Raw genomic sequence first — 27702 nt, 5'->3', positions numbered from 1 at the left:
GTGTGATATTTAATTGTTAATCTTGTGTTTACACCTCACTAGTCATTCACATTTAGGTTCTCCCTGAAGAATCTAAAAAACAAAACGTATCCCTTACCCATCTCTTGCTAGATAATGGCTGATGTAATGTTATGTAAAGAACACAGTAGCAGACACTTCTGTCTTTAACCTTCTAAGGCTTTGAACCAACACCACTGCCTGGCACAATTTTGTGTGGCTATGGCATCATTGTGCTTCTTTAAACCTTGGCCCAACCGTTGATGATTTATTTTTTGGTATCAAACATTTCACCAATATGGCAACAGAAAAAGCTAATTTTGTAGGTGTTTATAGTGGGTCATCAGCAACAATCTCAAAGTGTTGTTCTTGTGAGCATTATGGCTCAATTTGGTTTTCACAACTTTTTATTACCTTCCTGACTGGTATCCCATATACAGGAGCAGAACACCAGAGATAAATAGTCGTAGTAGCATTGTGAAGGTGAATTCTGAAGGTTGATGATACTCACTCTTTATCATATACTCATCAAAACTGATCATGATCCACTTCTACTGGTGTTTTTTAAAGGTGACAATGTGTCTATTACCATGAACTTTCTTTGTTATAGGCACTACTTCTTATTATTATATTATTGTTATTTCTCATCATAGCCTTTTGTTGGGTCAAACGTTATTCTTGTAATTTCAATTTCCTCTAGTCCTTCTGTTGGGTGGTAGTTTGCTCCATCAGGGAGCCGCCCTGCCAGTCCACAGTGCTTAGTCAACTCCCTTTCTATTTGACTTCCCTTTATTTGGTACAGAATATACAGAATCATCAAATTCTTTGGTCTCTTATCTTGGCCAAAAATTCTCCCCAGCGTTGCTCAGCCAATTAAAGTGAGAGATTTCCTGGCACAGGTGAAAGGCACTCAATGTTTTACTTTTCTTAACATTTAGACAGTGTATGTGAGTCAGAAGAGGAAGGAATGTTCATTATTAACAGTTTCAAGTTCTCTATTTGTAATGGAGTAGCGACTTTGTTTTCTTTTTTTGGCAACTCTCTTACCTTTTAGAGAAAACATGTGATTCTCCAGACAGCACATCTGTACTTTGGGTAATGTGTTTCATTATCTGGACATTCTGGAGGAATTAAAACATGATTTTCCTCAGTTACAGTCGTGAACAAAACCAGCAGATTTCAATTCTCTTCAATTACCTAAGCAGAGTAGAGTGGGAAAAAGGCGAGCTGGCGAGAGATGGAGAGAGGGGATAATGTAAGAAAAAAGTCTCGGCACTGCCAGCCGGCTGATCTGAGGGAGCAGCAACAAAGAGCTTCTGTCTCTGCTCACGACGTCAAAACTGCTGTGCCCTGCACGGACCAGATGCAAGCTGCTGGAGCCAGACAGATTTTCTCTTCTCTATTCATCTCTCTGACTCCAGGAGCAGGAGGGATGGTGTTGAAAATAATGAATCTGTGATGAAATGAGCACACAAGCATTACATTGCTGTATACAGTTCTAAAAGTATGCCAACGTGATGCAGTTGCCACAAAAGTAGGAACGAACCACAACAACAGAAAACAATTCCCCAAATAGTTTCCTTATATTTATTTAAATAGAAACAAAGTTTTAACATTTGAAGAAAGCAACAAATAATTGGAAAGATGCTTGGAGCCACATGGTTGAAAGGGAAACAACCAAAATGGTGTCATCTGTTCCTTCTATCATCATTTCCTGAAAATCTTATTGGAACCCATTTTTAGGTTATTCTGCTGACGTACCGACAGATGGGAACAGAAAGAAAGATAAATCCCAATGATCTCATAACCGCTTTGGTGAAGATAAAAAAGGAACAGATGTTAACAATCCCTCCATATTGTTTTAAGAATGCTCTCACCACCTTCAGTGAACACGGCTGCTGCTTCAGTAGACACCTGTGGCTCTGCAGAGACCTTGGAAAAATAATTCATACAAGAACCAAGAGAATATCAGTTGATGGCTAAACAGTACCCTTGATGGCGTAGTTGTTGATTTGAATGTAGAGATGTATGTGAAGAATGGTGTGGAGGGGAAGATGGAACAAGACAAGCTGGTCTGATCACATTTGTGGTTATTTTCAATAATCATCAATCATTTAACAGATCAGTATCATAAAAATTAAAAAAAAAATTAACAATAGAAAACAACATATTTTTACAACAGGAACGTGGGATACTCTAACACTTTCTGGGGGTAACATTGTTGCCCACAGGCAAAATGTTGGTAACCGTGTGCAGTGTGCAGAGTAGTAGTGGGTAGTATCTATTTCTTGTACACATGTAGCTGATCTGCTATAGCAAACATGCTTTTGCACATGAAACTGCAAGATCTTTTTTTCAACTCTTACCAAAGTGAAGATTTTGAAAAAACTCCAAGTTGGCAAACACCATTGTCTGTGACAACTAATAGATAACCTTCATATACAATGCACCTTTGTTCATGTCCGGCAGTGGTTGGCACAGATCATCAGAGAAGTCTGACACTTTTACAATTGGATACTTTTTGTACGCTTTCTTCCAGATACTGTTTATTGTCAGTACAAGTGAATGAACTCCCATTTTTGTTGTCCGTTAAAGTGACATCACGAAAAGGAAGCTTGCTCTGACTCGACAGAACGACCAACTATAGGTGTGACATGCTCAATGGCACATCTATTTGGTTTTGTTTGGATGGAATTCTACTTGTATGTGACATTTTTTGGTTGGTTGGACATTTGTAAGGTATATCCAACTATGTGTACAATGCTTAAGAAATGTTAAAAGCAAGTAATGTGAAACCCCAACTTTGCTCACGTTTCAAATCAGAATCAGAAATTGACTTTATTGCCATTAATGTCAGAACAAAACCAGAATTTTGTAAAAGATTTAATAGGAAAAGTCTTCAACTCTTAGGTGCAGTCAGTCCCTCATCATGATGATGCTTTGTTTTGACGTAATAAACGGCTTTACTCCTCTAGCCAGCTATAATCATACAGTGACGAACTTCAATGACCAATCACAGCAGAGTGAGTGTTATCGTAAACAACATTTGATCTCCAGAACGTAAATATTTAAATCACAAACTTGGTGGAGACGACTGACAGTTGTGATCTGTGACAGAATAATTTAACATAGGAAAGCAGTTATTGTAGTGTCTTAAATAAAGTAGTTTAAGCTAGAGACAGAAACAGAGACCAGATTGGCAGATGTAAAGATGCTCAGGGTTTATTGGAAGTGACAAAGACAAGATGTATTTCAGGAACAGCTCATGTAGAAAGGATTGGAGAAAATGTAAAAAAAAAAAAAAACCTTTGACAGTATACAGTCACAGATGTACGACTATGTTATTCATTACATTCATTACTATAATCTTCATGTTATTTGCCATTATTGTTCCTAAACTTTACTGCTAAAGATATTTATAGAGTGTTATAGGTATTGGCACAAAGCAGTGCCAGAAACATTCCCTGTAGAATTCTAAACCTGCACCTTCATACCCGTGTATTGCAATGGAAATAAAGGTCTCTTAGTTTAACTGAGGTCCACCACAAGACAGTCGTAGTGATGTTTGGCAGTCGATTTAATTTTCTGCACACCAGCCACTGATCTCTCCACGGCTTTCCATTCCAATTCTTTGTCATCTTCGATTCAGCCCACGATGTCACCAGAGAGCTTCTGAAGAAGGCATGTGACAGAGTCAAGCCTGAAATCAGATGTGAAAAGAAACAGAGACAGAAAAGTGCCCTGGGGCGTCCCAGTGTTCCTCAACATCATCTCTGATTTAAAACCCCGACCAAAGCAAAGCTTAACTGATCCACGCATGTCACGTGAGCTGCAATGTGACCTTAAAATCACTCACCTGACGTCAAGGTGCTGCAGAACCAATTCTGAAGTCATGGAATTTACCTGGTGAATAAGGAAACATAAATGCACATCTATATAAATATTAATTTATATTTCTTTATTATTTGCTTGTTTGTTTAAATGAATAGCTTCTTGCCCTTTGACATATGTTGTTAAAATTGCTAATAAACCCCAACAATGATGTCAACTCTTTCTCATTCCTATAATTGCAACCGTAATCCGCGACAGATTAGAAATGACACAGCAGGTCTCAATGAGTTGTGTGTTCTGTATGAATGGTACATGGATCTCTCAGATTAATCATCCTTGTCATGGCGGCATGCTTTGAAACTGTCAGGAATCCAAATCCGATTGACCATGCACCATCTCTACTGGAATGAATGAGATCCAGCTGAGAAGCTTGTGTCAAGTGTGTCATTCTGACCCTACTGGAGTCTACTTGTATCGTCAATCATCTTTGGTATCTCTGTTCTGACGCAGAGAGGATTTTAGAATGAGCCCTTCAGCAGAATCCTTCATCTCAAATGTTCCTTTAAGGGAATTAGAAGTTGTATAACTGGGTTTATCAGGTTTCCTTTCTGACACCATTGTGTTCTGCCCGTCCTCACTGTTATCTGTGTGGATTTAAATTTTGAATGCTGACTTTGATATGAACAATAAGTGGAGGTCACAATGTTACTGCTGATTGCTCTGTATTAACAATAGTCAGCTCAAACCTTTGAAGCCAAAACACAAAGGATAAAAAATTAGGAATCTGGTGTTACTAATCTTTCTTCAATGCTTTGCATGGATTATCTTGACTTCTGACTTGGTTAGACTTCTGTGTAGACTCATGCATTAGGATACAACTTAAATGTATAGTTTGACAAAAATAAATCAGAGGTTCTTTTTTTTACGATGTGTAACATTGAAACGTGTATATTTAAAAATAATGTACATTAAAGGTTTCTGTACATCTTTTGTGAAATAATTTAAACTAAAGGCAACATATTATTGATATTATTTAATGATGATTAAACTTACTAGATATCTACTTATCTATTACAATCAAGCAGTAATATTACCTGTAGAAGAGTTAATCTAATACTGTCGATTCAGTACTTTCCTGTATTTTGCCATACAAGAACTTTTTATAAAAAGTATTCATTAAATACTACAGTGTAGGTAATAGGTTAGAATATGCCTTTAGCAATTATGTGGCACAAACACAGTTAGCTTGTTACCTCAATAAACAAATAGTTCAATGTCAATATAAGTCTCAACTACGAGTGTGAATGTAAGATTCTCCGTCTTTGGCTCGTCTAGAAAGGAAGGAAACGCCCCCATATTCACAACAGAGCGAGCAGTGTTTGACCTTCTTCAGGTGTATAACGTTTCCACACACAGCACAAGAGGTGTAATGAGTTTGAAAGCTGCACCAAAAGTTTTTCATGTCCAACTGTTTCTGCCTCACATAATCTTTCGAAGGCTGTCTAGGACGTCGTAAACCCTTAATCAAATTTGGCCAGATAATATCCACAGAAACTCTTTTTTCCACTTGACAACGTTCCGTTTCATACAAACACCTCTGTTTGGAATTTGGAGCAGTTGTGTGAGAAGGCTTGAGGAGAATTCTGGGGCTCCAGCTTCCAAGTGTTTCTCCCGGAAGCCTCGAAGAAAACAAATGCTATAACTCATAGACCCAGAGCAAGCCCTCTGAATGTGTGGTTGATGATAGTAAGGTAAGGTAAGGTAAAACTTTATTGATCCCTCAGGAGGTCTCCTTTGGGAAATTGTTTGTCAAAAGTAACATCCATCTATTATATTCTGATATAATCAGGGGTATAGTAACAAGGGATTCCATTATTGTAGATGAAGCTCAGAATCAATGTAGAAGACAAAAATGAAATTAAGTTGACCAGATCAGTATTTGGTTGACAGTTAAACTAATGTTAGGAAAACTTTAATAGAGCTTCATCCTCTGTTCCAGAGGCCCATACTATCTATGGAAGAACTTTTCCAGATGTCTGTTAACTCCTAGGTAAATGACAAAGGTAGTGACGCAGGAGGAGAAGATCTGTAGACTGAGAGGCTCGTCTGACCAACTAAGGTCATGTTCAAACTGTGGTGCTTGGCTTTTGGAGCCCGTCATGAAGTCCTCATCTAAGAAAGTCTAATCACCAATATAAAGAATCTCCAGAGGTGAGTCAGTTATAACATCAATAAGTGACTGACCTAGCGGGAGAAACAGCTCAACAGGTCATGCAGAGAAGCTTTCTAGCTTCATCAGAAACTGTGCTTCTGAATGAGCATGGAGTTAGAGGACATGCTATTGAACAAACAGTAAAGCTGACCAGGAGATTCTGTAAGGACTTCTCAAGGTGTCATTGGGCAAGACCAAAGTAGGAGCGTGCCTGATGACCCAATGACGTGCTAGTAGAGTTTTAACTAAGTAGTTTATAAAGTCAATGATAATTCACTGTTCAAAATTAGCAAATTTTTCATTTATCGCTTAAATAATTAGTTACTCAGAAGCTGAATTAACAATCTTCAGACTTCCTTTCCATCAGGAATCTCTTTAAGCCCTTATGGGGGAGTATTGAGGCGTTCCCAAGTTAAATGAGGGCATTCATCAGGTCTACATTCGGCATTCCCAGACCAGGAAATTGTCCAGGATGCACCGCGACATGATGACCAAGACACTATAGTTGTTCAAAACCAACCATAAAAAAGCAGTAGGATGAGGACAGCATCAACATGCATCTGAATTTGTTTTAAATTATTTATCTTTATCCTTTTTTTAAATCCTGAACTTATTAACAATGTTAATGTAAATCCCCCTTAATTGGAATTATGCGGCTGATACAATGAATCTTTGTGCTTTGAAACAATAAAGGGGTGGGAAGAACGACTGAATCACATGAGAGACACAATCTTCTAGTTTAGTGTTTGCTACTGGAAGGCAAATCAATAAAAGTAAAAATGTGTGAAATATGATTGAAGATATCACTTTTTTGTGAAACAGTTCCTTTTTTTCCACACTCACTTTGGATTGTATAATATGAAAAGCTTGGTTCACAAAAGTGTGTACATCAATCAGTGTCCAGCGTTCGTCAGGCGGTCAAATAGTAGCTATCGGTTTGATTATTAAGCATTTTTAAATGCCCACCTTGTGGCAGGTCCAAAGATCAAACCCAGAGTCAAACATTTACAGCAGAACTTTGTTCATTAAGACCTAATTGAGTACCATCGATTGAATGTAGAACATAGAAGACCCATCAGACCCATTAGTAATTCATATTAATAGTTTGAGTTTCTTGAAATCGTATATAATTGTATTGTTATTTATATTAGTTGCCAGGTTTAAATAATTAAAAACTTTTTTCTTTCTATCTTATTACAGAATATATTGAATGTTCAATGCCAGATTTCTATTCTTCTTATTTTAGATGAACAATTAGTTTTAATTCTTAAAGTTGATGCAGATCAAATGCAACAAAAATATATATAAAAAAAATAGAGTGGAGCAGATACTTCTTGTACATGGATGACAATATCACAATGAGATGTTCAATCAATTGTTTTAGAATAGTGACACTACATAGAAGAACAGAGAGTAAGATAAATGTTGATAAATGTAAATGTTATTACATCTTGTAGAAGGGACCCGCATTGCATGGGTAATAAACTGGTGAACATGATTTAACATTAAAACAAGTTAAGTTTTAATCGAGTTCGCAACACTCTCCTGCAAAAGTTTTTTTTTTTCCAAAACTCCACTTTCTATCTGCACCCCTTCACCCTCTTGGTGAATCAAAATTCCTGCCTGTTCTCACCTCCAACATCACACTCTCAGGTGCAGTGGACGTCAGCCCTGACCGCTGTGGCATTAGCTGACATTCGAAAGGTCACGTTCAGCATGTGTGTGAACGCTCCCACATTTAGGCATTGTTTTGGGCTAAACAAAGGTCTGCGCAGCATCTTCTGTTTTGTAAATGTGCGAGGGATGTCTGAGCAGATTGGGATTTCCTCTGTCGTTAATCCAGTCGCTCTCCTGGGGAAAGCGAGTTTGAACACTGGGCGAGGTTGTTGCTAGTTAAGAAAACAAAGGGTTTGCATCAGTCTTACTGGAAAGATCTATCTTACTCTTCTTATCTGAGCTCTTTTAGAATAAATGTCAGAAGACATTTCTCATTTAAATTGATTTCATCCACCCCCGAGGCTTTTTCATTTTCTCTTGTTATTTTTCCTGGATTTGATTCAGCCCTGTGAAGAGAAGTGGAACCAACTGGCAGTCCTGCAGCGAGAGGAAGTGACAATACTTCTTTCTTATTATCTGCTTATGCCAGATCTCTGCCTTCAGTGTCTCCGGACACACAGAAACATTTGCCTCCTCCCCCCTGCATAGTTTGGTGACTATAAACAGTTGGAAGTTTACTACAAACACTAACAACAACCCCCACAAAGAAGCTGGGACAGCAAGGACGTCTTTCCTCCCCCATACAGTTTCAACGATAAGAGGTGAAAGTAGTTTCTTAGAAACCTTGAGGGTCGTCGGTTGGTACATATTAAATTCTTATTAAATGTTGTTACCTAAGAAAGACACTACACTCGCAACATTGTGCTTCACAAGAAGTCTCCACAAGGACAAAAAGGACATAATGAATCACTCATTCACCACCTCCTTGTTAAACTTTACCACAAATCCTTTCGGTCAATATAATCAGCAAGAAAGGTATTTGTATGCACTTCCTTCTTCAGACTATCTAACTTTCAGTGAGATAAATGGAACATTTGCACAGAAACATATACATATACAAACACAATAGAACTTTGATCTAATGCATACTCATATCTATTTAATTCTAAAATATTATTAAAATATAATTGACACTTTCTATACCATCTTGTCACACCACTTGTCAACATAATTATATTGAAATAATGTACATAAGTATATAGAGAAGTGATTTTTGAAACATTCAACCCTCATTTAACCTCTCTGGAATACTCTCAAAACGAATGATGAAAAATACAATTGCCGCCAATCTATACAATTATTACTAAGTAATCTATAGACTAAATACTAAATGAAATTGAAACAGAAAACAGCGTACCTAAAAAAGAGGATAAAATCTATTTAAAATACCAAACACTATACGTATAATGATGCCTATGACATGGATCACTACAGAGTGACCTCTGTAAACAGGAGGAGGTATATACTCTTTTTAGATTTGTTTTATTAATTTATTTTAGTTAAAATATAAGAGTACAGTGTCTTATTGAGTTTGTTTGTTAAGTCCTTTCAAAGACTAAATATGTTGATGTGTTTTCTCTGATAAATGAATTCTTTAAACAAAATAAAACTTGACAAGTTTAGCATCAGATACGAGAAACCTTGACAATGACGAAAGTGAGGCTCAGCAAGTAACGTCCTCTTTATTTTGTTGGATGTTATTAATGATGCAGTCGAGTTAGTGAAGAACTTCAGCGATCACAAAGTGAAAGAGGAAATACGGTATAAGTGATAGGATTTTACTTAAATAAAGTTTCAAAAAGAAAGTTTTCAGTTTGTTTGGTAGTAATTTTCTACACGACTGAAGAGAAGAGAAACAGATTGTGATGACAGCTGATATATGGCACAAGTCAGAGCCCCCTTGTTTGGAAAAATTCTTCAACATACGTAGGCCCCATTTTCCAGAGTAGAATTAGCTCTGTGAGCAGTCGGCTCCACATGTACTGCTAGTTTATGAGCCAACCTGCTGGATTTCTGCTTCAGCTCAGTCACCTTGCAGCTGCAGTACAGGATCTGGACAAGTGAGTTTGAACTCGTCTGTTTTCACTTCCAACAAAGAAGATCAGCTCTTTTGGTTGTGATCTTTGATAGCTTGCCACAGTGAAAAGCAGCAGAACTGGACTTTCAACTTCTTGTTCTGTGTTTGGAGTGTAAACTCACACCGGCGACCTCCAAATTCAAATGACTGAATTTGCATGTGGAGCACAGATGAGTGAGCGTGGGGCAGTTTGCAGACACAGAACAAGGAAGTTGAGCGAGTTTTACACCTCCCCCTTCCCTCCTCCGCTCCTCGGATATCACCAACCTCCCTTTAGGGAACCCCACCCACCCCAACGTGGACTCCCACTCACCTGTCCAGTTTCGCCACCCCTCCCCCCAGCTCCTCCTCAGGAGGCAGGTGGAAGTGTTTTTTCTATAAAGGTATGCTAATATCAGGCCACACTATCTTGCTCTGGGGAGTGAAGACGACAGGGTCGAGCGAGAGCAGAAGAGAGGGAGGGAGAGAGAGAGAGAGAGAGAGAGAGAGAGAGAGAGAGAGTGCGTGAGAGAGAGAGAGAGGCGGAGTAGGAAAGTTGCAATTTAAAAAGACAATTGGATTGAGTGTTCTCACTCTGCAACCATGGGGCTGGGAGTAAGTACTGGAACTCTGTCACATGTTTCTGCCTGCTTTCTTAAGATTTAGGTTCGGATTAGAAGTGTTTGGGGGCTTAGAGCAACTTTTCTAAGTCATGTGAACACTTAATGTGGATGGCCTCGGGTGTTTCTGGAACTTCCAAAAGCATATTTTCTCTGTTTGTGGAGCTTTTTTTACTTTGATGAGCAGTTTAATGATTAACGTTTTTTCCCGTTTGTTTGAACAGAAAAGTTGACAGAGTTTTTTTTAGTTTTTTTTTAGATAAAACCGCTTTAGTCCGAGTGTTTTCATTTTTCAAGTGTTTTGACTGAAACCTACCTTCTGCTCGCAGAGAGGGAAGGATGAGTACAAACTGGCAGCCACCTCAGATGGCGGGGACAAGAAATCCAAGAAGGCCAAGGAGAAGAAGGAGATGGATGACTTGAAGAAAGAAGTAGATCTGGTAAGTGTGCTCTCTGTTACCGACGTCTCATCCGCTGCACTTCCTGTCTTCTGCCTGGTTGTGGTGATTGGCCACAGTTGTTGCGCCAGACTCTGGGTCACATGAGTTGTAACAGTCTGCACCTTCATTTTACAAAGATCCGCTGCTTACCGCTCATGTTATTAAGCAGCTGTGAGTGGTGTTTAACTAGTAAGTCATGCTTGTTTGCTGTGGCCTCACTTGTCACATGGTCTTAAAGTGACGTTCAACACTTCTGACTCTGGCTGTTCCAGATGAAAAGATAGAGGGAAAGTAGTAACAAAGTTGCAGAGTTGCAGATTTAGGTGTCTATGAATCAAAATTTCCGCTTCTGTCAGTGTTTCTTTCAGTTTCCTATAGGTTAAGGTCTCAAGGTCAGTGTCTGAAGTTAACGGCTCCACATGATTTTCAAGTTGTTGGAGAATATTTCTGATTACTTTTTGATGAATATTCAAAACTTATCTGCAACGAGTCTGTGGATGAAATTCTGTTAAAGTTAGTGGTGTTTAAGAGAGTTCAGATGTAGTAACAGTCAGCGGTAATTAGTTAATCATTTATGGCACATTTTTGAGTCTTTTTCATTCTGCCATGGAATTGAATTTAATCCATTTCATGCTTACACTCACACTAAAGAATAATAGAAATACATATATTTCACAAACAACTTGCTTTCTTATGCAAGTTAAATCATGAATAAATGATAATTAAGTTCATGGTTTCCCAAAACCTGGAACATAATAATTGAATTTTTTTAAGTTTGATTTGAAATTGATAAATATTAAGTAAAATGATGACAACGGTTTAATTAATCTTTTATCAAGGGTTTAAATCAATTCTTTTGGTGCTGCCGCTGTGACAGTGACAAATTGATGAAAAGGCAATAAAATGCACATTCAGGTAACACATTAATGATTATGACCATCAACAACTGAATCTCAAAGTCCTGCCGCCATGTCAGAGGGAGAATTTTATCAGACTGATCACACTTAATCTGCAGTTTCAGGATTGCACTTGTCCTTTAAATACAGGACAAGTCAAGGACATTTTGTCATTGAGCGGTAGCCATGACTTTTTTAGTGTTTAAAAACTACATTCTAAAAAAGTGTAGTTGACTGAAATGGGCAATTTAATTTGATTGTAGCCATTTTCCGCATTATCTTTATAAAAAAATAAAGTTTTTTTTTTCATATGTTGTTTAGTGTCTGAAACTAGAGTTTGAATGATCCAGCAGTTTATTCACACACTTGTTTAAAGTAGTACCTTTATAAGTAATTATTATTCATCACCTGTTTAGATTAAATCTTTTTCTCTTTTACATAAGTATCCATTTGTTGGCTCCTATTAGCAACATGAATGTACCCGCACAATGAATAATGGTTGTATACATGTAAATAACATTATCAAAAGATCATATTCATAACTAAATAGACTGCTATTTTTTAGCAATGCCAGCATTTCCTTATTGTTACAAGTAAGCTATTGCAGGCTCTCCTATTTCAAATCTGTCGACACATATGTTAGTTTATCCAACCTGTAGTGAAATGTAGTGTGACCTTTATGTGCCCTTCAGGTGACATTTTAAATCTACTAGGTCACTACGGTCAAAGTGGTCATTGACATTAGATTTCATTTATTATACATTGTATAATAACAACACCTACTTTTAATTACGAAGTTATAAAATACACATAAATACCCTTTATCAATAATATCTGTTTTTAAATTTGGCTTTAGATCGTCGTGGAAAAGAAGGGAAATGTCATGACCTTTTCTTTCTTAGGATGTCTTCATCATTTGTTTTAAAATCAAACATATAACTTCCAAGACGTTATAGGTTTAACTCTTCTAATATCTGTTGCCGATCTTCAAGTATAGTTTACGGTTCCGTATTAATGATAGTAACTTTATGACAGGATCTCATCGTCCTTCCGCCATGTCAGTGGGTGGTCAGCCAGATCAGTTTACCGTTTACCTTCAGGGTTAACTATTACTTGCCTTGCTCAGGTGCAACCTTAATGCTCTGTATGATATTCTATTTCTGACTTTTTTCAGTTTTTTATAATTAGCTTTTAAAAGCAATATCTAATTATAATTTCAGCTTTAGTTTTCGTCTCTCAGTTTCTTACAGGTGAACGATAATAAGGTCATAAAAATATCCTCTCGTTTACAGTCCTCTGTAACCAGATGTCAAAGTCCTGCACCTGTCACAACCGTCATGTATTAAACATCAACCTACAGCACAAGTTCTTGTTAAATGTCCCTCATATAGATCTTTAGCCACGATGAAACCATTAAGATGCACGTTTGTGAGTCCTAGTGATACTAAGTTGCAGCGTTAATGATTATTGCACCGCGGTTCTTGCGACATCATGCAATTAAGCATCAAAGTCCAACCTAGCTAACGGTCACTATGGCAACGATAGAACACTGAAGGTCATAAAGTGACAAAGGTTTGATTTATATAATTAAAAAAAGCTTAAACATAACACAAATACACGCTCAACTTGTTATGTGACTTGTTTGTTAATAAACCACAGTTTGTGTTGTCAAAACACTGCTGTGTCAAAATAAAAAGCACAAATATAGTCTAAAATGTGTAATTACTTGGTTGCACGATGATAAAGTGCTGTAGTAGGAGGTATATTGCTTATCATTTTTATTACTTTGGATAGAGTCCTCGTTCACCCTCAGTGGGCGTTGTTTAGTGTAGGCACATGTCAGCTGCTGAATTTAATGATGAGAAGAAGGCAGATTTCCAATGCATTTAAGACCTGTCACGGCTTAAGAATGCTACACTACACAGTAGAAATGTTAAATGTGAAATACATCAATGCTAACATGTAGCCTTCAGCCGTGAAAACACCATGGCGAGGGTCTCAACTTATAGAGTCGTCTGGAGTGTAAAAGGTCTCAATTAGATAATCTAATACTCATCCTGATATCTCTTCTTTCCTTCCCATAATTCAGGATGATCACAAGTTGACTCTGGATGAACTTCACCGTAAATATGGAACTGACTTGACAAAGGTGAGAATCCGGATTTGTTTGTGTTTGTTCACATACCATCAGAAGTTAATCCTGTTGAACCGTCACGAGTGCAAAGACGTTTATTAGTACTACTTCTACTAACTACTGCTAACATTATTCTTAAATGCACAGTACAGAGGTAGTTTCAATTCTTCTGTATCTAGAACGATTTCAAATAGTGTTTTTATTTGCCCACAAGTTTTAATGGTGTGTTATTTTCTCTACTGCTGCTACGACTACTACCATCAATGCACCTACTGTAGTCAGCACTCTTGCTCCTCCCACATCACTGCTTCAGTCGCAATGAATGCTTCTAATGACGCACATGACAAGTAATGGTGTGTTTACTATAATGTGTCATAAGAACGTGACCACCACTCACTCTTAAGAACTTCTACCTCTCTTACCTCCTTGATAATAATCACTATGACTACTACTTCCTATAATATAAATACTAATATCTAAACTTAAACTTTTAGTGGAAGTAACGGATTCTTACACCAGTGGTCTTGTACAGATATGACTGACAGCTTAAATAAACATAAGCCAGATTCTCTTAAAATATGTAAATATTGGATTTTCCTCTACAGTTCATCGTTCATTAGAAGAACTCTAATGCGCTGTTGCTTGTTACTTATCAAACACACACAGTGAACACACATTATCATTACACAACACATTTACTGTCCAAGAGCTCCACTGCTACCGATAAACAGCAGTAATCTGATCTGCCTGTTTTTACACAAGGTCTTCACACAGACAGAAGCAGCGGTCTCTCTGACCCGGCTGGACCAGCCGCTTTCACTCATTTTCCCTGCTATCTTACACTGACTCGGAACAAAAGTCACCTTGACTGTGTGAAAGAATGTTCTCTTCTGTGATAATACTGATACGTGCTGGCTCCATTCACACACTACTTATCCAACAATAAACAGTCATAGAGGGATCAGTCTGATCTTTCCCTCCATGATAATGCTTCCTTTTCCTTTATGACAACGTCACACGTTTATCCACCACATCCCGGAGTGATTGCACTCCATTTGTTGGCAAAATAAACTAAATTGGTACTTACATAATCATTCAGGCATGAAGTTTGGCGCTCATGGGAAAACTCGCAAATTTCTCCTCTGCTAAGTTTTGATTGAGCCAAGTTATAGTCTGTCAAAACAAATCTGTAGAATCATAAACCAGTGATAGAAACCAGTGTTTGAATTTGCATATCAACAGTTTTCTTTGTATTCACAAGTTCCTGCTCTCTCCTCAGGGTCTGTCCAACACCAGAGCGAAGGAGATCCTGGCCCGTGATGGCCCTAACGCCCTGACTCCCCCTCCCACAACCCCTGAATGGGTCAAGTTCTGCAAGCAGGTACACCCGTAGTTTACATAGCTGGAAAATCAGGTGGTGAATCGTTTAAAATGCCACGGGTTTCTATGAAAACACATGGTTTTATACTTTAATGTGCGTATTGAACATGATGTGCAGCATTTAAAATGTTATTAATATATGCATTTTTGAATAGTTACTTGTGTGAGGATTAAGTTGGATGAATATCAATAGACAGAATTGATTTTGTTAAGAAGAACTGCTGACTTGAAACTTAATATTGTGTTTCTTGATATATATCTTTCATAAATGAACCTTGCGCTTAAATGCCCTGATTTTTTCGTAAAGCTGTAGTTTGAGTGATTCCCAATTTTTTGAATTATGCCAGATATTACTCCATACTACAACTATAATTGAACTATTTTACACTCTCAGCTCTTCGGCGGTTTCTCGATGTTGCTGTGGATTGGAGCTCTCCTCTGTTTTCTGGCCTATGGTATCCAAGCTGCTTCTGAAGATGAACCTGCCAATGATAACGTAAGGATCATCACAGTTTGTTTTCCATTGACAATCCATGTCTAGTTAGTAGCTAATAGAATGCTAATAAAACAAACTATATTTAATTCGATTTGTGCCTAAATAAAGATGATGCTAACAAAATGTTATGTCAGTTCAACAAATGAATCATAATAGATTGTGCTTTTTACTTCAGCTTGAACTTTGGCCCATGTTATTTACATTATCCTCCAGGAACTTTAGATAAATGAAGCTTAAATAAAAACTAATTTTGTGATGTTATCACTGTTCCTCAGTTGTACCTTGGCGTTGTACTGTCGGCTGTCGTCATCATCACCGGTTGTTTCTCCTACTACCAAGAAGCTAAGAGCTCCAAAATCATGGAGTCTTTCAAGAATCTGGTCCCACAGGTGAGAGAGAGGACGGTTGTTTCGAACCCTTAAATAACACAAACCCTTCTTCTCATGAAATGTAATGTTGTCATTGTCTTGTAAAATATATTTTCACTGTCTCTTAGCAAGCCCTGGTGGTTCGTGATGGTGAGAAGAACAGTATCAACGCAGAGGATGTGGTGGTGGGAGATCTGGTGGAGGTGAAGGGTGGAGACAGAATCCCTGCTGATTTGAGAATCATCTCTGCTCACGGTTGCAAGGTAAACTATTTTACTGTGCTGTTATTGATTCAGTGGACAGTATAGTTTTGCTCATGTGACTAAACCTGTAATTCTTTATCACCAGGTGGACAACTCCTCTTTGACTGGTGAATCTGAGCCTCAGACTCGTACTCCAGACTTCTCCAATGACAACCCACTGGAGACAAGGAACATTGTTTTCTTCTCCACAAACTGTGTTGAAGGTTTGTAACAGTTAATTCTCCAGTTTCCACAGTGGTAGAGTAAAATAAAAAATAAATCATTAATATTACTCAGCAAAGATATATTTATGGGACTCTACTATGGCGGTGTAAGTTGTATAAAATACCAGTTATTGCACCAGAAGTGTAGAGTTGCATAGGAATTCATAGTAGATTCAAAGAATTGTAAACCTTGTTACAAATTTGTTGTTATCAAACGGACAGTGAAACGCCAGATTAATTTCAGAGTCAAAACCAAAGGTTCTTTGATTATTTAAGGCGTTATTGTTGCCATTAAGGCAGGTCAACCAAACTGAGGTATTAAGTTATTAAGACAGTGTACTCCAATGTTGAAAGATGATTCCGTAAATTTTAAAATGAACACGTTCACCAAGCATGATCTCTATAGGAACTGCCCGTGGTATCGTCATCAACACTGGAGATCGCACAGTCATGGGTCGCATTGCCTGTCTGGCATCAAGTCTGGACGGCGGCAAGACACCCATCGCCAAAGAAATCGAGCATTTCATCCACATCATCACCGGTGTGGCTGTCTTTCTCGGTGTCTCATTCTTCGTCCTTTCCCTTATCCTCGGGTATGGCTGGTTGGAGGCTGTCATCTTCCTTATCGGCATCATCGTCGCAAACGTGCCCGAGGGTCTCCTGGCTACAGTCACTGTAGGTTTTTCGGCTTTATGTTTTAACACTTTTTAAGTTGTCTCCTATGAGTTAAACTTTTCTTGTCTGCAGGTGTGTCTGACACTGACTGCCAAGCGCATGGCCAAGAAGAACTGTTTGGTGAAGAACCTGGAAGCTGTGGAAACTCTGGGATCCACTTCTACCATCTGCTCAGACAAGACTGGCACCTTGACCCAGAACAGAATGACCGTTGCCCACATGTGGTTTGACAACCAGATCCACGAGGCAGACACCACTGAGAACCAGAGTGGTACCTCCTTTGACAGGAGCTCCGCCACCTGGGCCGCCCTGGCCAGAATTGCTGGACTCTGCAACCGAGCCGTCTTCCTGGCTGAGCAGAGCAACGTTCCAATCCTGAAGGTGCAAAACCATTTAAGCCTTATATAATTCACTTGTGTATGACAACATCATTATTGGGGTAAAAGCATTTCCGGCACAATTATTTTTATTATTTAAAATAAATTCCAACTCTACTCAAACATTTATTGATGTAAGACTTAAACTACATTCAAACAATATAAACTAACTAAGCAAAGCTATAATTGTGTAGCTTTATTTCAAAAAGATGATGGCGCCAGGAAACAATGCTTGATTAAAATGTATGAAACAGGAAAATTGAACTTGTCTCCATCAAATACTTAAAATGTAGAATGAGTATTCAGGTTGTTTCTGCCGCTGATCTGAGTTGTCCGCTTGCAGAGAGATGTTGCTGGTGATGCATCTGAGGCTGCTTTGCTCAAGTGTATCGAGCTGTGCTGTGGCTCCGTCAAGGAAATCAGAGAAAAGTACAACAAGATTTCAGAGATTCCATTCAACTCCACCAACAAGTACCAGGTACGACTAGAGACACTAGGCTTTTGTTTTCATCTCCATTGAGACATTCCTTCTTAAAAAAAAAGAAAGAGAAGCACCACCTGGTGGTCAAGATGACTAATACAAACATTTGTCCTTCAGCTTTCCATCCACAAGAACGCTACTCCTGGAGAAACCAAACATCTGCTGGTGATGAAGGGAGCTCCAGAAAGAATCCTGGACCGCTGCTCCACTATTATGATCCAAGGAAAAGAGCAGGCTCTGGACGATGAGATGAAAGACGCTTTCCAAAACGCTTATGTGGAGCTCGGAGGCCTTGGAGAGAGAGTCCTAGGTACGATCACTAACAATGCTAAGTCTAGGATTTTGTTCCTAATGTGACAATAACTAAGGGTGTTGTCTCTTCAGGTTTCTGCCACTACAACCTGTCAGATGATCAGTTCCCAGAAGGCTTTGCTTTCGACACAGAAGAAGTGAACTTCCCCACAGAGAACCTTTGCTTCATTGGCCTCATGTCCATGATTGATCCTCCTCGTGCTGCTGTGCCCGATGCGGTCGGAAAATGCAGAAGTGCTGGAATCAAGGTGTGTGACCTTTAACCGTTACTAGTCATAAGAAAAATGGACTACAACACAGCTATTGTCCTTCACCAGTTTTAATAATGAGTGTTAGTCTGAGGAAGGATGAATACATCTTTGCTAAAAAAAATACTATTTTCAGAATAACATTTCTGTCTCCTTTCCTGAAAAGGTCATCATGGTCACTGGTGACCATCCAATTACAGCCAAAGCTATCGCCAAGGGTGTGGGTATCATCTCTGAGGGAAATGAGACCGTTGAAGACATTGCAGCCCGCCTGAATGTTCCTGTCTCTGAAGTCAACCCAAGGTTCATACCCTCCTCTATCTTACTGATTTAAACACATATGATCCAAGGAGACTCACTTCCATATCAAGAAAAGTGTTTGACGCCGTGGATTTGTTTAGGACAACTTGAATTTACAACAGCTGCATTCTAATCAACTCAAAATGTTTTCCTCAGTGCAGACTCAGTATGTACTCTTTGTCAAAGGTGATTGATGGTCGCTGTAGCTTTTCTTTTCCCTATGCTGTGGGCAGCTTGTTGTTCTAATTCTATTCCTGCACAAAGTGGAATTTTTGCTTTGGTTGACACATCCTGTCGATACTCTCAGTGATGATACAGGAACCAACTGAGTGTTCTAGAGCCTTCCCACATGTTTAACATCACAATCAAAATACAACTATTTGGTTCACAATGTTCAACATTTGAGCAGTGCTTGCCAGCAAGTTTACTCTGCGCTTCCTAGTGGTCAAAATAAAGAACATACATGTATTTTCTTTAATTTTTTCTTTTTCTTTATCTAAAGCTTTCATTTAATAGGAAACCCAAAGCACACATATTTGCAACAGCATAGATCAATATACAGATAATATCTAGCCTGTTGATTAAAACTTAGAACATTTGATTTGTTTTTTATCCCCATATTCTAAAACTTAAAATATGAATGCTGTTCTCCTGCAGGGATGCCAAGGCTTGTGTAGTTCATGGTGGCGAGCTGAAAGACATGACCAGCGAACATCTGGACGACATCTTGAAATACCACACAGAGATCGTTTTTGCCAGGACCTCACCTCAGCAGAAGCTCATTATTGTGGAAGGTTGCCAGCGACAGGTCAGCAGAACCCCAACCCCCAGAATCTCAACATGTAGGTCCAAAAATAGTCTTCACACCAACGTGGTCTTGTCTCCCCCTGCAGGGTGCTATTGTAGCCGTGACAGGCGATGGTGTGAATGACTCTCCGGCTCTGAAGAAGGCCGACATCGGCGTTGCCATGGGCATTGCTGGCTCTGACGTCTCCAAACAAGCGGCTGACATGATCCTGCTGGACGATAACTTTGCCTCCATCGTCACTGGCGTGGAAGAAGGTAACCAAGAAAAACAAGATTAACCAGAACCATTATGTTTGACGACATATTCATTTGTCATGTACCCTCACAGGCCGTCTGATCTTTGACAACTTGAAGAAGTCGATCGCTTACACGCTGACCAGCAACATCCCTGAAATCTCACCCTTCCTGCTCTTCATCATCGCCAACATCCCTCTGCCTTTGGGCACCGTCACCATCCTCTGCATCGACCTGGGAACTGACATGGTGAGAAACTTGTTGGATGAACTGACCTGAAAGGTGGTTCTTGCTGTCGGGCTATAGTTTGCTATTAATAATTAACAGAAAGGGCAAACTCCTTGGGCAACTAATTTTCCCAAAGGGCCATGTAGATATTCTGAAGATTTGAAGGTGCCAATAAAGCAAATAAGAAAATTGATATAGAAAAATGTCCTGAATGTGAAGTAACAATAATAGGCACATTTAAAGAATATATATTGCCATTAAGAAATACTCTTTCTATGTACCTTTTTTATTAATCTCAATCATGAGCAAAACTTAAATAACTTGAAAATATGATAGAAAACTCAATAAATACTAACAAAAAATGGAATTTCTGTATAAATATTCAAATGGAAACATGCCCAGGTCTGGTAGCAGGCTCTAGCGATCGCCACAAATATAAATCTCTTTTACAATCACAATCATTGACCTTATAACAAAATAAATGCGTTAAACATTGTCTATTGAACAAGAATCATCAGGTGAGAGAAGGCAATAGTTTCCATAGAAAAACATACAAAAGTTAATTATTTCAAATGGTTACTTCTCTCAGATCCTTTAAAACCGAATCACTGTCGGAGCCAGGAAAACAACTTCCAGTACAACTTCTTTAAACAACAATATCTTCTCCTCAGGTGCCAGCTATCTCCCTGGCCTATGAAGCAGCCGAGAGCGACATCATGAAGAGACAGCCCAGAAACCCCAAAACAGACAAGCTAGTGAACGAGAGGCTGATCAGTATAGCTTATGGACAGATCGGTAAGTGATTAAAACCATTAAAATTAAAACCCTGATGTAACACATTGAGACTCAGACAAACTATCTCGGTTCCAGGTATGATGCAGGCCACCGCAGGTTTCTTCACATACTTTGTCATCCTGGCTGAGAACGGTTTCTTACCGAACGACCTGTTTGGAATCAGGGTCTATTGGGATGATAAATATGTAAATGATCTGGAGGACAGCTACGGTCAGCAGTGGGTCAGTAGCACACATTTACAAGTTGCAAATGTCTTTTAAGCGCAATTTTCATCTCAAATGGTCTTCCTCTTCCAGACATACGAGCGAAGAAAGATCGTAGAGTTCACCTGCCACACAGCCTTCTTCGCCAGCATCGTCGTTGTGCAGTGGGCCGATCTGATCATCTGCAAAACTAGAAGAAACTCCATCCTGCAGCAGGGAATGAAGTACGTACTGGAGATATATGTGCGAACAAATCAAAACTATGCCATTTGAAATGATGCCATGGAGTGATTATTTTAAGCTCAACATTTGATGACAACCAAGAAAATAGGAAACATTACAATTTGTTAATTTTGACTAAATGATGATATTAAGCAGTTCACGCTCAACCCGACCTTAATTATGGATTATTAACAGGAAATAAAAAGTTATTAATGATCTCTTATTCTGTGTTACTTAAACGGAGATACTGATCATATTGGTTAAAACATTAACTGCAAGTAGCTTATTAATAGTTATTTATGGTTCCCATTCTAGAGTGTTATGAAACATAAATATGACCAAGTTAAATATTGAGAGTAATCAGAACCTGAAATAACAAATTTAGATGCAATGATTTATACATTAAAAAAGATGATGACAGCAGGGTGTATCTGAAGAAAGCTCAACGATAATATCTATAAATATAAGAATGTCCAACTTAAGTAAAGCTCTATATGATTTCAAGTTAAATCTAAAGAATAAGAGTCTAAGTTCAAGGGCCTGCAATAAGAATGTATGTTTTTTTTAAAGAAAGATGGTTTCTGTGAATAAAGAGATTAACAGGGTAAGAAAGAGGGAGAGATCTATATTGACACTTTTTGCTTGACTTTTTATTTGATCACTCTTAGGAATCGCATCCTGATATTTGGACTGTTTGAGGAGACTGCTCTGGCTGCTTTCCTGTCCTACTGCCCAGGCATGGATGTGGCCCTCAGAATGTTCCCACTCAAGTAAGTCATAGTGAATTGTCTAAAGATACCGCTCTTCATTATGATCCTTAGCACAAGTTAAGTAACAACAACAAGCACATTCGCAGTATCAGGAGTTTATCTCTTGATCATTTTTGAAGAATATTTTCTCTCTCTTTGTCTTTGCAATGCAATAATTAATCCTGTGTTTTTTCAGGCCATGCTGGTGGTTCTGTGCCTTCCCCTACTCCCTCCTCATCTTCCTCTATGATGAAGCCAGGAGATATATACTCAGACGCAACCCAGGCGGTAAGATTCAATATTTTTTTTCCACTATGCTTTCTGAACCCTAACTGGAGAAACGATATTGACTTCTGGTAATTAAACGATAATGAAGTTATGCCAAACTGCTTGTAGCTTCTCACAGAAAGCAGAGACGGAACTGTGTGGTTGTGTGTGTGAGGATGAATCACAGGTGTGTTGTGCTGTGTATGTTTTTCTGTGTCGGTCCGTTATCGCTGCCTCTACACGGGCCATTGAACCATGAATGATGGCAAAGCCCAGTGGGATATGAACCCTCGACCCCCGGGACATTCTTAATGTTCCATTCCACCCACAAAGCCGACAGCACCTGTACTCAGGGCTGCCCCTGAATGTATGAATATGTGTGTGGCCAAATTTGAGCATGCATGACTGGACTTTTTTGAGCATTGAAACATGAATAACATCCTGCAGTCCAATGAGATGAAACACTGAGAACGTTTTAATGGATAATAACTTTATTACAGGACCTTCAACCTCTGCTTTTCTACTTGGTCTAATTCCTTTTTTCACGCTGGGCTCTTATTGACTTATTATTTTTTAGGTTTCATTATAGACAATAGTTGATTGTTTATGAACACAACCCAAAACTAAATATTAAGTGTATCAGCAAGTACTCACAACCACACTTCAGCTACGTTTTCTAGGTCTATTACATTAAGTCTACATTCATAATTCTTGATGCTTTTCAAATACAATGATTTTTTTGCTGTGTTTGTCAAGTCCCAGACTCCCCCTGTCATAAACACTCTTGTGTGGTGACTCTTGTGTTGAGTTGTGCTGCAGCTTCAAACACATTTAAAGTCAGTATTCCCTAAAGCTGTCTCCTTTAATAATGTAATACTGATTTAGACGGTACAGCTCTCCGGCTTCAAGGATGATATCATCTAATGAGAGAAATACCACAACCGCCATGTCCCCCCAGGACCCACGTTTAATGATATTGTTTTAGCAAGTTTGGCTTCATTTGGAGGAAGAGCCTCGCTGATGTTCCACAGTCTGCTCTTAGTTATCTAATTCAGTGTCGGCCAGCATGACAAATGATCGTAGATGAATGGATCATCTTGTGGCAGCAGAGCAACAACCCAGATCTTATCACTTATTACATGAGCTGAAACGTCTCCAAAACTGAGTTTCTCATCCTGTCTTCTTTCATTTCCAGGTTGGGTGGAGCAGGAGACGTACTATTGAGACAGCACAGAGGCAGCACTAGTGTTTTGATGTTATTTACTGCCATGTTACATTTTTGTCCGCACAGCCGGACCTTCAGAAAAAACTCAAAGCATGGATAAATTAAAGATATCTTGATGTAAATGTCATTCACAATAAAAACATGAGTGTACTGTTGCACAAAAAGTCAGTGGACGAGTCATTTTGTTCTACTATTCTTTTGTTGGTGATCTAACATAGGGAACAGCATGTTGCTCTAGGGGTCAGCAGATATGCTGCGGTGAGTCAGAACGGTTTTACATGGAGCAGGATTAACTGCATCAACTGTTGCGCTCTACCCATTCAGTTCATACGGGAAATTAAAGTAGAATCATGACATGGATACTGCTGTTACAGGAGGACTTTAAATATCTGCCGACAACCATCAGACATCTGATCTTCAATTCTGTTAAATAATGGTTATATGAGGCCTGTTTTCAGTTTACTGTATCAAACATTTACAGTATTTTTATGTTAAAATGACCACTGTCTACACATCAGATACATTTTGTTTATTAGTTTTACATTCTTGATGTTTTATTTTTTATCTGAGACTAGCTGAAAGACCTGGTGTTGATTGATAGATGGATGGATCGATTCTGTAGATAGATTGATAGATAGATAGATTTTTGTGTAAGAAATTTAACCCTTGTTGTTCTTGATGGTGAGCTAGCGCACTACATTTGTGTTAATGGGTGATTCAAGAGCTGATCAAGAAGAGTAAAGTAAAGTAAGTAAAGTAAAGGTTATTTCTAAAGCGCCTTTCTAGTCTAGCCACAAAGAGCTTTAACAATCAAAAACAATATACAGCTAAAATACATGCTTTAAAAAGGCCTTTGAAGGAGTCAGTTGGCTCTGAAAGTAAGAACCAGAATTTTAAAATTGATCCTGAAAGAAACTGGCAGCCAGTGAAGAGTTTTAAGAATCGGGGAATTGTGAGTTCTTCTACTAGAGCGGTTCAGAATTCTCGCTGCAGAGTTTTTTATTAACTGCAGGCGAGACAGCTCCTTCTGGTTCAGAAGACAAATATAAACAAGTAAGAACAATTTATGGATCTTGTTTTGACATTGTGCTGACTCTTCCCTTAGTCACTTGCTGTGGTTGCCAATTGACTTTGGTATGTCAAGGCATTTGTACCTCTCCTTTACATTTAAAATTCTGACTTCTCCAGCCAGAAACGACATTCCGTTGTAGCTAGAGGAGGTGACTGATGTTGGTCCCATTTCAGAGTCGGTATCTGTAGCTACTCTTATTATTTGGTTTAGGGGGTTCAAGGCTAAGCAGAACAGTAGTGTGGACAATTGAAATCTATTTGTCTGGAAATGGTTATGAAGCAAATTCCCAAAGCTTTGGGAGTCCAGCAAATTGCAGAAAGACTCTACAAATGGCAACAACATGGAACAGGAGTGAACCTTCCCAAGAGTTGCGGCCAAACAATATCAACCAAGGTCACGAATACACCACAATGACTTCCAAAGAAGTACAGTTCATGATTCAGCCTGTGCCAATACGAAAAGCCCTGCTAAACAAGAAGATAAATAAGACTTCACACAAATTTGCCAGAAAACATCATGATGTTTCCAGAGATCTTTAATCTGACAAGACAAAAGTTGAACTCTTCATTTAGGTGAAATAATGTCAACAGGTGGTGACTGAAAAACCTAACAAAAGACAAGTGGTGGAATAATCATTTCAGTTGTTGCATCTAAGAGTGGCTCAACCACTTATTAGATTTACTGATCAATCACTTTCCACAAAGGTCCATACAGGTTGTTTTTTTACTCCTTTAAAAAATAAATATTTCAAAACGGTATTTTGTAGACTTTATTTGTCTTTGACTAATATTAAAAGTCAGTTTAATGTTGTTGAAAAGTGTGACAACCAACAAAAGGGATACTGTATATACAGTCATAGTACTTGCTGGCTAATTTACCAAAATGTGTAATGTAAGGTATTCAAAAAATGTTTAGGAACAACTATTTGTGCAGTGTTTGTGCATTTGCATGTGTGTGTATACGCATTAATTGTGTGAATGGCCGCAGTGACATTCAGGTGTTTTCAATGAATCGCTCAATTGGTCACAAACGCAAAGAGGTTCTCAGTGAAAATGAACAGAGACCACTCGGCTGCTATCTACTCCGTGTTTACCATTCTCATTAGAAATGAGCCCTTATACTGTGTGTGTGTGTGTGTGTGTGTTTAACTATTCTAGACAAAAAACAACACTGTCTTACTATCAAATTGGTGGAACAGAATGGTTGCGCACAAACAATATTGGGTCATTGAAATAAATGTTTGGTAATAGAATAAACAGCAGGCGGTTAATTTTCAACACATAATTATTAAAGATAATGCGAATGTTAATCTGATGAATTATCAAGCAGTTCTGCAGAGATTACGCCTGTGGCAGGAAAAGAGAAAGAAGCAGACATCATGGTGCCTTCATTCTCTTTCCCAGAACGTGCCTGTTGCTATAGCAACTCATTCGAGAGCCCCCCCCCTTCCCTCCACATCTAAATAAAATCTTTTCTATTTTTAGAGCACACACGCGAGCGACACAGATTGCACATGCACAGATGTGAATGCATGCATCAAAACAAAACACACCATGTCATCACATAGAAATCCACACACGCTTTGTTGCCAGCAGCGTGCACACACACTTGGTGAATTCTACTGTGTCCATCTGTGATATAAGCCCACCTGTGGTGAGTTGATCCCTCCTCTGCCCAACATTATATCATGTTAAGAAGACAAAGACCCATCAGTTGATGAATATTTCCACTCTCTGTTTTTTTAATGTAACGTGTTGCTGGTGAAATTTTCCATGAGAGTAAATGGAATATATGAGCAGCAGGACAGTGAATGACAGTTGACCTCATCTGGGTGCAGCTGGACTTTCATATCAGCCTTGACCTGCTCACTGGTTCCTGAACCTCAGTTGAAAAGGTTAACCTCCTACATCCTATAATTATCGCCGGCGGACGTTTAAACAAGAGTCTAATGGTGGAAAAATAATTAACTATGGATTTACGGCTCAAATATTAATATTTTGTTACACTTTTTTGCTTCATCCGCATCCCTGCACACGACAAGTGTTGCTGGATCGGATCCAGGGATAAGAGTCTAAATCTCTGGTTTGTGTTGTGGGATGAAAAAGGTTTAAGCTTCTGCTCCCTGGAACAGATGCAAATGGTCAGCGGACTGCAGCTAAACTATGTGGTAATCGATGGCAGATTTTACATGTACAGTATCTCTGCAGGGGTGTGAGGGGTCAGGGAGCATCCTGGAGTCAGCGGGTACTCGCAGTAAGAACAATAAACTGGTACCTCAGAGGAGAAAAGTTGCCTTAGAAGAGGCAGTTTATTGTATGTACAACATGTTTTGGTTCAGAGAGACCCATGAGTCTTCTAAAGCCCCTCTTGAGTTCACAATTGTCAAAATCTTGAAAAAGCAGCAGGAAGAGGGAGGAGTCTGTCCCCAGCTGTTAGAGAGAGAAGCATGGATAATTCATGTTTTTTTGAAACAAAGTTTACAGAAGTACGCTTGAAAAGTTCATATTTAATTATTTATCCATTTCGTTGTCAAATGTGAAAATTGCTAAATATTTTAGCCAATAATCCAAAAATCCATTAAAAAAAACCTCTTCACTTAGGGTCAGTGTAGGTGTGCCTGTAACAAAAGGAAACAACTAACATTTTTACACATATGTTGTATTTAAATTTTAGCTACAAATCTGTTTACATGGTCATGTGTTTGCGTAGTAGGTTATGTCCATGCGTGATTTTTAAAAGCCAGCTGTCATTAATACTATTTAACCGTATGTATTACAGCAAATGTAACCAAGTATAATCACATTTCTGCAAAAGGATCAGATTCTTTATTTTATTTTCTCCACTTATTCTGTAGTGTTAGTTAAAAATCAAAATCCTGTACAGCGCGTGTGTGTGTGCTTGCATGGCAAGCCTGGAGAAAGTCTGCTAATTGAAAAGGCCCCGCCCCTATTCGTGGAGTTACCATGGCAAAGAGTGTGACGTCACGTCGGCAGAAACGCCTATAAGTATTGGAGGATCTGCAACTCGCGAGCGCGGATCTGAAGTGCGGGAGCG

General features: G+C 38.7%; 1 protein-coding gene and 1 long non-coding RNA gene across 2 annotated transcripts; one reads left to right on the top strand and one right to left on the bottom strand.

Moving 5' to 3' along the window:
- Positions 1–3193: 3193 nt before the first annotated feature.
- Positions 3194–10074, bottom strand: LOC148080378 (uncharacterized). The gene is made up of 3 exons (XR_015711350.1): positions 9988–10074; positions 3854–3900; positions 3194–3669 (listed from the first exon to the last, which is right to left on the bottom strand). It is a non-coding gene; the product is annotated as an uncharacterized LOC148080378 (long non-coding RNA).
- Positions 10075–10095: 21 nt separating this feature from the next.
- LOC148080377 (sodium/potassium-transporting ATPase subunit alpha-1) lies at positions 10096–23716 on the top strand. Its single transcript, XM_087792059.1, has 23 exons — positions 10096–10268; positions 10603–10713; positions 13699–13758; positions 15023–15124; positions 15518–15619; positions 15895–16008; positions 16116–16250; positions 16336–16453; positions 16860–17128; positions 17201–17509; positions 17849–17983; positions 18104–18296; positions 18371–18546; positions 18713–18849; positions 19504–19654; positions 19740–19908; positions 19982–20136; positions 20787–20910; positions 20986–21131; positions 21207–21337; positions 22004–22105; positions 22281–22372; positions 23547–23716. The coding sequence occupies exons 1-23, from the start codon at positions 10257–10259 to the stop codon at positions 23573–23575; spliced, it is 3072 nt and encodes a 1023-aa protein (XP_087648185.1). The 5' UTR covers positions 10096–10256; the 3' UTR covers positions 23576–23716.
- Positions 23717–27702: the final 3986 nt, after the last annotated feature.

This window comes from Callionymus lyra, chromosome 5, assembly GCF_982586985.1.
Source record: "Callionymus lyra chromosome 5, fCalLyr1.hap1.1, whole genome shotgun sequence".
Classification (NCBI taxonomy): domain Eukaryota; kingdom Metazoa; phylum Chordata; class Actinopteri; order Syngnathiformes; family Callionymidae; genus Callionymus; species Callionymus lyra.
This window is presented reverse-complemented; position numbering and strand designations above follow the sequence as displayed.